Source organism: Rhea americana, unplaced genomic scaffold (genome assembly GCF_003343005.1).
Source record: "Rhea americana isolate MKP2758 unplaced genomic scaffold, rheAme1 scaffold_109, whole genome shotgun sequence".
NCBI classification, from domain to species: Eukaryota; Metazoa; Chordata; class Aves; order Rheiformes; family Rheidae; genus Rhea; species Rhea americana.
In genome coordinates this window covers 372994-386590 of record NW_028185139.1, presented here as the reverse complement: position 1 = coordinate 386590, position 13597 = coordinate 372994, and the positions used below count along the sequence as shown (strand labels likewise).

General features: G+C 38.4%; 1 protein-coding gene across 1 annotated transcript in view; it reads right to left on the bottom strand.

Moving 5' to 3' along the window:
- The window catches only part of SOS1 (SOS Ras/Rac guanine nucleotide exchange factor 1), a 52410-nt gene extending 39834 nt beyond the window's left edge, over nt 1-12576 (bottom strand). Inside the window, exons 1-5 of the mRNA XM_085311096.1 lie at nt 12483-12576; nt 10850-10941; nt 4637-4762; nt 2079-2210; nt 1356-1520 (exon numbers count right to left, since the gene is read on the bottom strand). Coding sequence (XP_085167222.1) covers nt 1356-1520; nt 2079-2210; nt 4637-4762; nt 10850-10941; nt 12483-12576 — 609 coding nt within the window. The remainder of the gene's footprint in view (nt 1-1355; nt 1521-2078; nt 2211-4636; nt 4763-10849; nt 10942-12482) is intronic.
- Nucleotides 12577-13597: the final 1021 nt, after the last annotated feature.

Here is a 13597-nt window from a genome sequence, read left to right as displayed (position 1 = left end):
ATGGCACAAAAAAGTGCAGAAGTGCTTTAGAGAAAACAGACATATGAGACCATGCAAAATGCTTTGGTGGCTCTGTTTCAGGAAATAAAAACCAAAGTATGCTGGAGGTAGGAACCTAATACACACTTGCTCTTTCCTTCAGAACCTTTTGAAGGTCTCTGCTGCGTATGTATTAAGACTTCCTCTAATATAAGAGTGCTTCTTGTGATGGAAGTTCCTAAATCAACTTCATCATGACTCTTCTGCTAACTGCTTTTTCCTAGCTTCACCTAGGAGGGAAAGAACCACACTGCATCAGCATTGTCCCTGTTATCATGACAATCATACAAATGCTTTTCTCCAATGACCCAGGCAGGTTCAAGAGTGACCAAGACAACTGCCACAATTGAGAATTACTTTGCACTTCAAGATCTCAGAAGATACCTTCCTTTACCCTCCCCTCTATTAAGATAAAGAAAGTGAGACTGGGCAGGGGAAGCAAGGATGAAAAGACACTTACTGAAATACAGAGACAAGTCCAACTAAAAGACACTGATTAAGACGGACCAAGACCAAGCACTGAAAAGAGGCAGTAAGTCTCAAAATTCCTAGACTTCAGCAAGATTAGAGACTCTGAATTTCCCTCCCTCAAAGGGAGGGGGCGGGGAGGAAGGATGTCTTACTTCAAGCTTTGTTTTTGAAATGATGGAAAATTTGAGGTACTGATGAGGTGGCCATAGAAGATGGAGTGTACAAGCACCTGAAAGAGCCAAGGGAGCCTTTCTAGCACCGGTGCATCACTGGGGAAAAGCAACTCCTGTCTAAAACTAGTGACTCCTCTGYGAAGCTACAGAAAAGACTACTTGCAGATGAAAATATGGACTCCTAAGGAGAATTAGGCTGATGTACTTTTTTCTTTCTTTTCTTTCAATTATTAGACCATTAAAACTTTTTTTGTTGTTTTTAAACACAAGCAAGACAGCTTTATTTATTTTGGGAAAAGGCCCATGCTTAAGCTTAGCTTTCTTTTTTTTCGAGCTATGAAATAAGTTTCCACCATCACAACTTAGGAATGTTAAATTTTGAAGTTAATGTTGCTTCACAACAACTTTTAAAGCATCCACACACTGCTAGGATTAGAGGAGTGAAGAGTTCAAAAGAAGAGACACTGGACTATCAACCAGCACAAAGAACAACTCTATAAACTCATTTAACTTTTTGGTAGCTTTGCTATATTCCTGGAACCATATTTTAGTGAAACACATTTTTATTTTAAATGTGCAACATTCCGTGTACACAATAAGGAATAAACACTACCCTTTCAAGACTTAATTAAACCTTTTCTTCTGCTAACATAAGAAACAAGTCATGCTTACCTTATCAGCACACATTGCCACTTTAATATCTTGTTTTGTAATCTCATAATGCCTTATATTCCGCACATAATTCCCAACCAATTTTAAGATGTCTGCAGAAATGTATTCTAATACTGCCACTATGTAAACAGATACTTGGTGGTCAATTTTGTAGCCTAGAACTTCCTGAAAGGGAAAAAAAACAAGTGCTCCACAGTTATTCAGTTGATCATATATCATAGTATACAATTAAAAGATCAAAAGTATAATACCATACTCAATAAACATTCGCTACATATCTACAGTCTATTTTAGTAATACAAGTACAGTAGTCTGTAGGCCTAAGGGGAAACAGCATCATCACAGATCCTAGTCCACTATTAAATGTGGAGRCAACAATAGACAAAAATTATCCCCAAACCTCTCTCTTTGAAATGCGTTAATTCTCTATTGGATAAACAAAGCTAAGCACTCACTTGCTACAAATACGATTATTCTTTTTTCATATATGTGACTTCAAGAAAACAATCAAGAAATTTCTAGAAATAGTCATAAATGTCTAAATGAAAAAATATGTACTATTCACTAAACTGCAAACACTGAAAATGAAATTATGTAACACTAAACTACAGACTGCCTGTATTTACTCCTTTTTATTCGCATTTCAGACAGCATACACGTTACATGAAGCAAAGGTGATGACTTTTGGTTATATTCTGAAAGCAAAATTATATGACTGCTTACCTTTAATAAAGGATGAATTTTTTCTACTGGGAGAGATAATGGATTTCTTCGTTTTCTCTTCTCAATAGCAGATTGGGCATCAGCTATTGCCCATTTATCAATAGGATGGGGAAAGCTTTTTTGAACACGATCCTTAAAGAGAAGACAGCACTAAAGGTTAAGTTTACGAATGAGTTTAGCTATATTACTACATTAAGAAAGTGCTTTCCATTACTTAACAGAATGCAAGATAACGTTAATATTTCAACTGTTAAAGCTTATCTGTGAAGTCAATAGTTTGAGTACCAGATTATCATTAACACAGAAAAATCTATTGCTCAAAATAGAAGAAATGACAGAATTAAGCTCCCCTTGCAGGTGCATTTTGTTCCCTTTGTGAAAATGCCTGATAATTCAGCATTTACATTACACGACTACATACATTACATGACTACATGCTATCATAGCACTTGATTCCCTGTATAGAACAGATACTGGTCACTGAATGAGATGCTATGCATTTTCTGCTTTACCTTCACTGATCRGTATGTTGTCCAAATTGTATATTACTCACACAGAAACCATTCTGAAGATAGCAATGAACATGTTAACAAAGAGAATGTCCAAAAGCATTCACGTTTTTCAAAAAYCAGTTTTACAGACTATAATTGGACCAAATATGCCCAATAGAACTTTGTCCTGATTTTCTCCTCACAGTTTACTCCTTCCAGCAGACAGGGTGCCTGAACATACCTACACCCTCCTATGCTCTGAATGGCTTCCCTGCTGGGAACTGCATGCAGGTCTCTGGAGGTTCAAAAACTTAAGTGTTTTTTTGCAGCCCTGGAGTCCAACTAAAGATACCAGTAATCCAATTCTTGGATAACTTTACTTTTTTCTTCTTCAGACCACAGTTCCCACTGTCTGTTTTGGTTGCGAGTGCTCACTTTCGTAATTACAACCCCAATTTGAGTAATAATAAAATGAGGAAGATGAAATTAATAGTCACTTAGGAAGAACTCATACAAGGCAAGGTATGCAAACAAAATCTCTGTTACAAAAGCTGAGCTCTGTAAAAGGGGCACCTAACTTTCCAAACTATAGCCTTCYCCCCTCCCCCCCGTTTTACCTGCACTTCAAGAAAAAGAGAGATCCTACAAACAAAACTCTAATTCACTATCCAATACTGATTCATTCCCTTAGCATCGTCCAGCCTGCTGACTGAACAATGAAGGTGTCCTGGGGGGAAAATATGGGTGTATGACCATATAATTATAAGACAGCATCATCATGTATAAACACAAAGGGGGTAAATTGAGGTTGCTTGATCGCCTTTAATTTTTTGCACTTCTCATCCTAAGGGCTTGACTTCACAACCGTAGGCTCTTAATATAACACTATGTTTAATGCTGTGCTTAACAAYGTTAAAAAAAAAMMMAAAAAAMCMAAAAAAACACAACACTTGCACAGAATCTTTCACAAACCTCTGTCACCTAAGCTAACACCAGAAACAACGTCGCAGAACAGGTCAGTCACTAGAGGGGACACGGAAACACAGTTAGAGGGGTTAGCAATTAAGARAAGTGTGAAGAAATTCATGAATCCATGAGTTAAAAAACAGCTATTTCTTGGCTTTCCAGCTTCACTGTAATCACAAGTCTTTGCCCACAACCTCTTTGCTCCTCAGTTCCCWGCACCCCTCTGGCAGGGAGCCACCAGCACCGCTTTCTTAAGACCTTAAGGAAGTTGCATCTTGTTTTGTTACCTAAGCTGGCACAGCCACTGCCCCCAGCTACTGGAAAACCAGCATACACACTGCAGATGCAGTCTGTAATGAGGCAGTTGTCTTCCATAGGTGGTCAAAACGCAAGGGCTACCAAGATGTTCAAGACCTTATAGCTTATAACTTAGCAATAATTTTAGAACTTATGATTTAGCTATGATCTTATAGCTTAGCTATAAGCTTATAGCTTAGGTTGCTTCTCAGATGGAAATAAAAACATACACCCCTCCTTTGAAATTTCAGGCTTCTTCTCCAAGTGACACAGTTTGCACCTCTTTGAAAAAATAACTCTTAGAGGTTTTAATACAGAGGAAAGTAGTCTTAACTGATTCTGAGAAAGTGACTGAACTATTTTTGTTCAAATTGCTGGGGGAGGGAATAAGAAAAGAGAGAAAATCAGCCTAAAACATCATGCTGAGAAAGTACCATAAAGTTTCAGACTAAGCAGCTATAGTTTGAATGCAACAGAAGTGCAAAAAGGTCTTTTGAAAGAAATCAGTCAGTTTTACCTATAGAAGTCACTCTCACCATCTATTATTCAATCATATACTTACACAAAGACAGTTTTATTGTGTATTGAACAAATTCAAYTGACATAATAAAAGCTATTAAGTAACTCAGATCAAAGCAGATTTTATGCTGAAGGCTAACTGATACATAAAGATACACAATTACTGTTTTTCTTTCTTATACTGTGCATTTTACATTTTGAAATGATTAATAAATTAGACTTTCATACAATAGTTCAGATTAAGCTTAAGACACAGATCAGACTTGTAATAAATATTCGCTATACCTCTACATCCAGAAAACTTCTTGGCTGGGCTTGACACAACATATTTAACAACTGGAGAATTAACTCCTCGACATACTGTAAAGCATCTTCAGTAGAGGAAAGTTTAGGATGGACTTGCACCTGAACCTATATGAAATAGAAGAAATCAAGCTTTGAATTTCACTTTTCCCCAAACCACGTGCTTACAAAAAGAATGAGCAAAACTCAGTTAAAAAAAAATCCAACCAAAATTGTGTGCACTGCAGCTGTTAAGACACACCAGACAGATTTAAATGAAACATTAATTTACACTTTGTAGAAATATAACCTCAAAAGTTAAATGCACTCAAATTGCTGTTAGTAATACTTAATGTCAAGAAAAAAACTAATTAATAATAGTGCTCAGCAGGGCAATTAGGAAAACTGTTTAAAAAACACTGCATACATTTGTCTTTTCCCTAGCTCTTACAACTTTTRTATGATCAGCTTTAACTAGAGGTTTCTCTCTTTTCTATCTTGTTGTATGCCACTCAAGCTATCATAAAACAACTACAGAACTTTTTCAAAGACAGAGCATTACAGAAACAGCGATTGTTCCTTCACATTTCAGCAGTATTTTGCCTTCAAATGATTTAATGCATCCTCAATTAGCTCCCACGAATAAGTATGGTTTAGAATTTTCTTAAGTCTGTTCTGCACTTTTTTTTCTTTTAAAAGGATGCCAGCATCTAGAATAGAAAACACTTTGAAAAATACCACCACGACGTTGTATTGGCATTAAGTGGCAGCTCAGAGTCTTTGAAAGTTTGGTCCCCACATATATGTAAACTACACCTAYTGTCAGAAGTGTCTGTAAATTCCCACTGGCATAAATCTGTTGAGGCAGAATCCTCCTTGCTCCTCCCAAAGAGTCAAGTTACCAGTTTATTTTTCTAGATAGTTATTTATCTTCTGAAACACATCTGCAGCATGGCTTTTCTTTGCACTCTCATAGTTAACAAATCRGGCAGTTTTAACCAGTTTGAACTTCAGGTATGCAATGCACAATGCTTCAGAGCTTAAACTGACTAGTAGTTTAACCTCAGTCCTAAACARTGATGGCAAATATTATGCCAGAGCAAGCTGACTGCTAACTTTTGCAAGATATTTCAAGACTCAGTTTCATCATTTTACCACTCCACTGCACCCAGCTCTAAATGCCTCCAGWTTACCCAGTCACTAACAAAAGAACYCAATCAGTTTAAATCAAAACTCGACAATCTGTCTCACCCAAATATTAAACATGCCTACATTCAAATATTGCTGCCATGATTATTTAATTTCAYACTTGAGTTTTCATTCCTATTTGCAGTTACAACAAGAATTAAATCTGTTATGAAGTTCAAACACCCAACAGCCTCAAATAGAAATCCACTTGCCTGCTAAGGCACTCATTAGGTTGGAAACTTCATGTCTGGGCATAGTTCCGGTGTTCACATAACTGCTATGAAGATTTAAATATGCCAGATCATGGGTTTAATTACTTGCAGATTGTGTACCTGTACGCAGTAGGTCTTAAAGAACATCTCCAAAATTTATGGCTTTAACTTAAAAGCACTTGACCAAAAATAGAACAGAACTCCTCTCCATTTGACTAGCTAAAGAAAGCGTTTTGATTATGCCACTCATTTCATTTTTGCCAAGAAATTCACTACACATAGCTACAGAGTATGCTTTCAGAGGTACCTGAGTAACACCATGCCCAGCAGTCCCAAGCATTATTTATAATTCAAACACCGACGCCTGAAATAAGGTACTGTCTTGGAACATCTTAACCCCACCAGAAATTACAGACATGAACAAATATTCTCTCAAAGATCAGAGCTGATATGAGCTGCCCGGAAGAGGCTGTCTGTCTTTTCCCATTTTTTTCAAGTGGAGCTTAACAAATTAACATTACACTGACCCTTCAAAATACAAAATGCTGGAGTATATTGTAAAGTGTTGAATTACTTAGCCAATTAGACAGCAGAAACATGGTGAAGCAGGGTGAAAAACGAAGAATGGCTCTGTTTTCTCCCTTGCTTGGAAGACAGATTCTAGACTTAAACAGTCTCATTATAGGCTTTCAGTCTGTAATACAGATTCTATATGGATAAGAACAAACAAAAGAATCAGATCAGGCTGTGACCTGCTTTCAGTCTGTAATACAGATTCTATATGAATAAGAACAAACAAAAGAATCGGATCAGGCTGTGACCTGAAACATTATGCATAGTCAGCCAAAACAGAGTCAACAAAGATAAGCTAGTTCAGAAGATAAAAGTTCCAAACATTTTTGCTAAGTGTTTATGTTTGGGGGTAATTACATCATTCTTCTTAAAGGCCATCATCTTCTGGCACTAGCAAGCTCTGCACAAGTAGAATATCCACCGTGTCAGAAAAAAACATTATGTGGTACCATTTGCTTACTAACATAGTTTGTCTATATTACATAGGTAGTAAATAAGTTGCAATGCTACTTAAGTGAGGTTTAGTATCATTTAGGTTTCAAAGTCATACACGAGAAAGCAAGAAAACTACTAGACTAATGAGCAAAATTACAGGATRGCATGGTATACAATTTTCATAGAACCATGTAATTTTAGTATCTGAGCTACAATAGTACCTGAAGGCTCAGACAGAGATTGAAACAGTGAGTGTGAGAATACTCGAAGCAAGTCCCAAGAAGTTAATAATCTAAGACATGATGCAACACTGGATAAGATACAAGATTTAGTAAGAGAAGAAAAGAAATTAGAACATCTGTTAGCATGGACTGTCACATGACCAGTTACAAAAAGAGAAGATCAAATTATAGGGGTGGGGGTCTATCTTTTTCAAAAAGTCAACTCAGATTTTAATTTAAAAGAACTGGGCCACCCTGCTTTATCATCTTTGAAAGGAGGGAGCATGGCTTGAATCCCACCAGATCATTCACAATCCACATGATAGAAACAGACTAACAACTTCTGAAGTGTAGTGATGTTTAGATAAGTATCTTATCTAAGCATTTAACCTCTCCCTTAAATAATGACAGAACCCACTCCTTTCCTCCTACACACACACCAAAATGTCTGTCTTACGATAAGAAAAAAATTTCTAAAAGAACAGCTTAAGATCTTTTACAGAAACTTTAGTACATCAAAATACCCCACCAAATTCTAATGGGCATATGCAATTTAGATCAGCTAGAAATCCTTATCTCTATTGCTCCAGTTGTCACTCAACTTATCTGATTGCTTTTTTTAAATGTTCAATCCTCTCAATCTTTTTGTAATTTTCAAAAGGGAGAGGCCTGGGATCTTTTTTAATTAAAAGATAAGCAGGGCAAGCATTTCTTGAACAGCTTTCTATTCTCTGATCAAGAACAACAGCAGAGACGCACAGTGTCTGGTTAAAAATAAAACTTGTAAACTTGTAGTACTTTAGGAAAGTCCTATGGCATGACCACTGAGGGCTTTTTTTTTTTTTTTTTTTTTTGATGAGAAGTAATTTCTATCAGAAAAAAATACAGCTTAAAAATTAGGTAACGAGCTTTCTCACAAGCTGTCAGAAAAAGTCCATGAAACCCAACTAAAAAGTTTAATGAGCAATACAAATACAAAAAAATCATATTTACCATCTTATTTTATAACCCTTCAGCAATCTGATTTATATAAACCTTTCTCAAACCACGCCTTTCAAACTTTACATCATAAACTACAATAGATTTGCATCCACAAGCAGCAGGCACCTACACCAAATCCAAAAACAGGGTCCAGCTGAAGGAATGCAGATTAAAGAGCTTCAATTTATACAGAGATTTAGCCTCTGGCTGGTCCTGCAGAACAATTCCTAGGTTGGTCATACAATAATTCAAAATAGGGTCTAGACTGATATACATCAATTTGTTCTGCGCTTAGAAGAGATGTGACAACAGGTAAGAAAGGGAGACTCACAAAATAAATTTAACAATTTGACTGATATGAAATCAAACTTCCATAGCAACAATTTCAAGTTCTCTTCCTTAGAGTCACCTTGTCTCCAAGAAAAAACAGGCTTCATTTATGCTGAACATGAAGCTACAAATACAAGCTCAATGCTCCCCAGTCATTATTAAAAGTGCAATCAGGCTCGCAGTTCTCCGTTTTTGTTCTGCTAAATACAGAACATACCAAAAAACCCTACGTACTAGAAGACTGTAGAGAGACAACTACTAAACTGTATCCCAGCAGGAACAGCAGAAGCTCTAACAGCTTCAAAAAAGTGCATAATAGGAGGAAATTGTTCTAGAGTTACAGAACAGAGTACCAAAATGAAAATGAAGCATCTAATACTAGAAAGAGATCATCTTTTCCATATCTGGGCAAGACTACCCATCTATTGGGATTCTGGCAAAAAATCAAAGTATGAATCAAATAATGATGTATGCTGAAGAACAATTCTACTTCACTGTTGAGTACAGGTACCGCTGTTATTGGTGGCCACTGAAGTACTTGTAAGAAAGTATCTACAGAAAACAAAAAGTCACGTTTACCACAGTATTGTGACAATAAAACAGAAGAAGTTAAAGAAGAGATAGATTGTAAAAGGGAAAAAAAGAGACACAGCTGCCTTTCCCTCCCTACTGGGATGCCAAATATTCTCCTGCCACCAGATGGGGGAAAAAAGATTTAAAGAAAAGTATTATTTTCATTACATTATCTCAAGCTGGAAAAAAGCCTCACCTCTTACACCCCTCCCAAATCACAGACCAAGGAATCTTCCAAAAGGATTTCAGGCAGGGCAAGATTTCACTGATTACAAGTATTTTCCTAAGCCTTCAAAATACTAAATACAGAAAGGTAGTAAAAACAGGCCTTTGCGGATACAGTTTGTCCAACAGATTTTTAGTAGCGTGGTAGAATCTTTTTCAGGAATTTTCTTCAATTAGTTTGAAAGTCTTCATTAACATTACAGCCCTTATTTTTTTACTGTCTGTTTTAACGCTTCTTTAACGACTACAGTAGTACCAACAACTAACTGTTTGYTACTTAAACACTGCAAGAAGAAATATTTTAAATAAAATTTGCATTTTTTTAGTATTATTTTTGGTAGAATTGTGATGATACATGGCAATCCTGCCTTGTGTTGTTACCTAATTTTTTGTTACCTTGACCAGTTAAAAACTGAGTAAAACAAATACAGATGTCTTAGATCCATACTTCAGAAGAAATTCATTGAGGCTGCAAGATTCTGATTTTAGCTAGCATTTCTTGTATATCAGGGCAGCAGTACTACGCAGCAGCAGTCGACAAGTGAAAATACTTACAATAAGAYTTTAACTGTAGGAGTGCTTTAACATTATTCTCCACAGCCATCAGAAGTACAGCAAATCCAAAACCACCAGAAGCTAAGGATGGCCTGCATCTGCAGWAAAGCAGTGCTCAGAACATCTATGGCCATTTTGAGTAACAAGCAGCAATTGGAGTGTCATCAATTTGAAGAATCAGCTAATTAAAAGAGTGAGGTAGAAATATTTCAGTCAGCCACGGCTTCCCAAGTATTCTGAAGTCACTTAAGACACTCGTCTCTCTTGCTCCATGAAAGGTACAGAAGACAGACTACAGAATATACAGAGTATCTGGAAGCACTCTGCTTAACTGGAAGCACTTTTGCCTTAACTGAAGAAGCAAACTCCCCTTAAGTTGTCAATCAACTTCAATCCAATCATTTTGACCACAACACATTGTGAAAGCACCCCTTACACACCTCGCCTTGTTAACTGCTCACCAACTGCTTCAAAACAGTGGAATATTTGTATGGTAAGAAAGTCCTTTTTTCTCCCTTTTAGTCGTTAAGTGGTCTAAGATCCCATAACATATCAGGGCAGAAGCAAATCATAGGTGTGCAGAGAAATTCCTACTGCATAAACGAAACTTATACAAGCAAGACGAAGCCACAAGGGAAGATGCTTAGGAAAAACTATCCAAAAAATGCTCAGAATAATGTGCATGTATAAAATCACTAGTGAAGGAACACCCAGATTGGAAGAGGCATTGATGCAAGCATCCCCTTCAAGTATGTTTTCCAAGCTGTATTAAAAGTCACGTATCTCCATCTCCAGCCACTCAAGAGCTCTGTTGTTTCGTACATCTTGAATCCTCTGTCTTCAGCACAGCATCTCACCTTCTGTCCTTCTCTGCAACTACAATTTCAAACATCAGGTGTTACTCTTACTTCCTTTTCTTGTACCTCATCATCAAGATTACTGTCTTTCAGCTGAGGATCTCTGTAATACTCCTTTTCTGTTGCTTCAAAATAACAGTGACCAGGCAGAGAAACATCTCAGAGTACACATCATTTTCTTCCTAATTGAGTGCACTGGAGTCTATCTTGACAGCATCTGAAGGAGAATCGGAAGAGAAGGGATTACATTATGATCTGAATGGTACAACCACTGCTTTTTGTGAATGCAGCTGTTCCATGCAAACACAGTGCATTACAGAGCCTATTGTTAAGGCCCATATCTAATGAAAGACAAGGCATACTTTCCTAAGAATTCATTGATGTAGGAAGAGATTTATTCTTACTATATATTCTGTTTTTTGTTGTTTGATAAAAACATGGAATCCTTGGGAAAAACACGTATTTCCAATGGTTTAACAACACCTAGCTTTTAAGCAATCGCTTCTGGGGCTGTAATTTGGACTCCATACTACAAGCCAACTCGAAGTTACAAAGTTTAACAATTCAGTCCATGGGAGGCAGTTCTCCTCAGTGCTTGGAAACACTCCATCCTAGTATACATACTGTAGCAACACTAAATCAAAATGCTACTCTAATCAAAGACATTACTTCAGTATAGGTCTTTCCAAATCATCAAGTCTCATTTCCAACTACACAGGAAAACATCACAACCCTGTTTGCAGGCTAACTGGCTTTAAGGGAGAGTTCAGTAAGTTGCTTGCTTTCACTACATGACACAAAGTATCAAAATCTGCCCAGTTAACTGGGAGTCATAAGGAAAAAGCTCTCCTCTAGTAACCATGGGACGCATATGAGCTTCAGATAATCTGACTCTGACTGAAATAGCTTACTCTGGCAATCTAGCAGAAAAAGCCACAGGGCACTACATTCACCTCCAGGCCAGTTCTGCCCTTTGACCCTGCTGGCATATGCTACTACGTTCTCTATTTTACCAGCTGCACATTCTGGCCTCTAGCTATAGGCTTGGCCTATAGCACAGCAAAGGGTCAACGTCTCAAGTCCACTGGCTGCAAAGCTGCAGCATCATCTCTGTTTTCTGAACAATTCAATGACAAAGACGACAGTCAAAGTAAGCAAGCTGCAGTTTTGACAGTTTTACTCGCTAATTATGTTCATTACTTTATGGGGCCCATCAGGATTAAACACCCTAGCCATGACCACATGTACCTAAACAAGTTAGTAAAATACCCTATTTGGCTTTTCCATTAGCTTTAATGTTTTCATTTGCCATTTAAGTTTCCAGCAACTAGAGTATCCAGCTGTTCAGTAAAGAAGATGGCAAGATGGACAGATTCATTTCTACATTTACAGGGCCAGGAATAGTAAGCAAAGAGGACTACGATTCTGGAGCACATTGGACTATAGCCTGAGAGGAGATAAGAAACAGGTGGTAATCTCATGAAGAACTGAGTTTAGAAGAGTTAGCATCTGCCACACATTTGCAAGTTTGAGTGTAGAGAAGTCTTCAACAGCAACTCCACCTCACGCTGCCTCCCCTCACTGCCACCCCTCTGCACACAACAAGAAATAGAGCATAACACAATCAAATCAAGACCACCATACCTTGCTTGGTCAGTTTGTCATCCTTTGCAACTCATCATTGTTAGCCTTCTCTGACTGTTGACTTTCAACTCCAGAATTCCTTGTCTCCTTTTCCCCAAGGTGTTCATCCAGCTCCTTCGGCGAGGATCTTTAATCCAGGGTGCCTCCATGAATTGCTTGTCCACTGAGATGAAATCTAGTGCTTCAAATGTAGCAAGTAATTCCTTCAAACGTAGCAAGTAATTCCAGTGTCTCAACTGATATTTGCCTTTGGATGCTTGCTCTTTTCCTCCAGTAATTAGCACTAATCTTTGTTCCAAACTTGACAAACTTTTGCTAAAGCAGGAAGCAACCCACCCATCAAAGAAACAAGCTCTCCTGGGTTCAGACCTTGGTAGCTCCAGGTTTCAACCAAACTTGAGTTGGTTGGCTGTCCAAGTGCTTAAAAACACCATAAGCAGCAGGGTTAGCCTGGGTCGCATGGTGAGCCCAGAAGTTTAGTTTCAAAAAAGTGACTAACGATCAGGGACAAGTCATTAACAGCATATGCTACAGATGAGACAAGTAAGAAGACTTCCAAGAACTGGATGAAACCACACAGTGCTGGAGATCTCAAAGAGCATGCCCAGAAAAACGTGAGGCAACGCACTGCAAGAGGAAATTAGGAAGAAATACTGAACGGGTGCAACCGCAACGCTCGAGACTTCCAATCCGTGCTGGGGAACCCAACAGTTTGGCTAGCCCTGGGCGCAAGTCTTCGGCGCAAAAGTTGCAGTTAGTCACTATAACCAACCAAACAGACTTGCAAAATGCTGCTGCGTAGGACTAAAAAGCGTTGATGGAGTCCTGCAACCTAAAGCCGGCGCCGGTTCAAGCAAGAGCGTCTGAAGCCTCCTGTTAATCTTAAGTCTCCTACTTTCTGAACTCTCACTCCAGAGGCGGAGAAGGAGCCCCGACGACCTCTCTCCCTCCTCTAGATAAACTCTTCCCCCGCCGCAGGCACCACCGCACCCTCCCGAGGGAGCGAGGCTCCCTACTCCGTCCTAACGCAGCCTCCTCAGCGAAGAGCGCTCGCACCACGACAGGCTTAACCGAGAACCATTAAACCTGAACACTAATTAACCAAAAAGCCTCTCAGCAGCGGCTCGGGAAGATCCCGCCCGCCCGCCCCGACGTGTCACCCGCAAACTC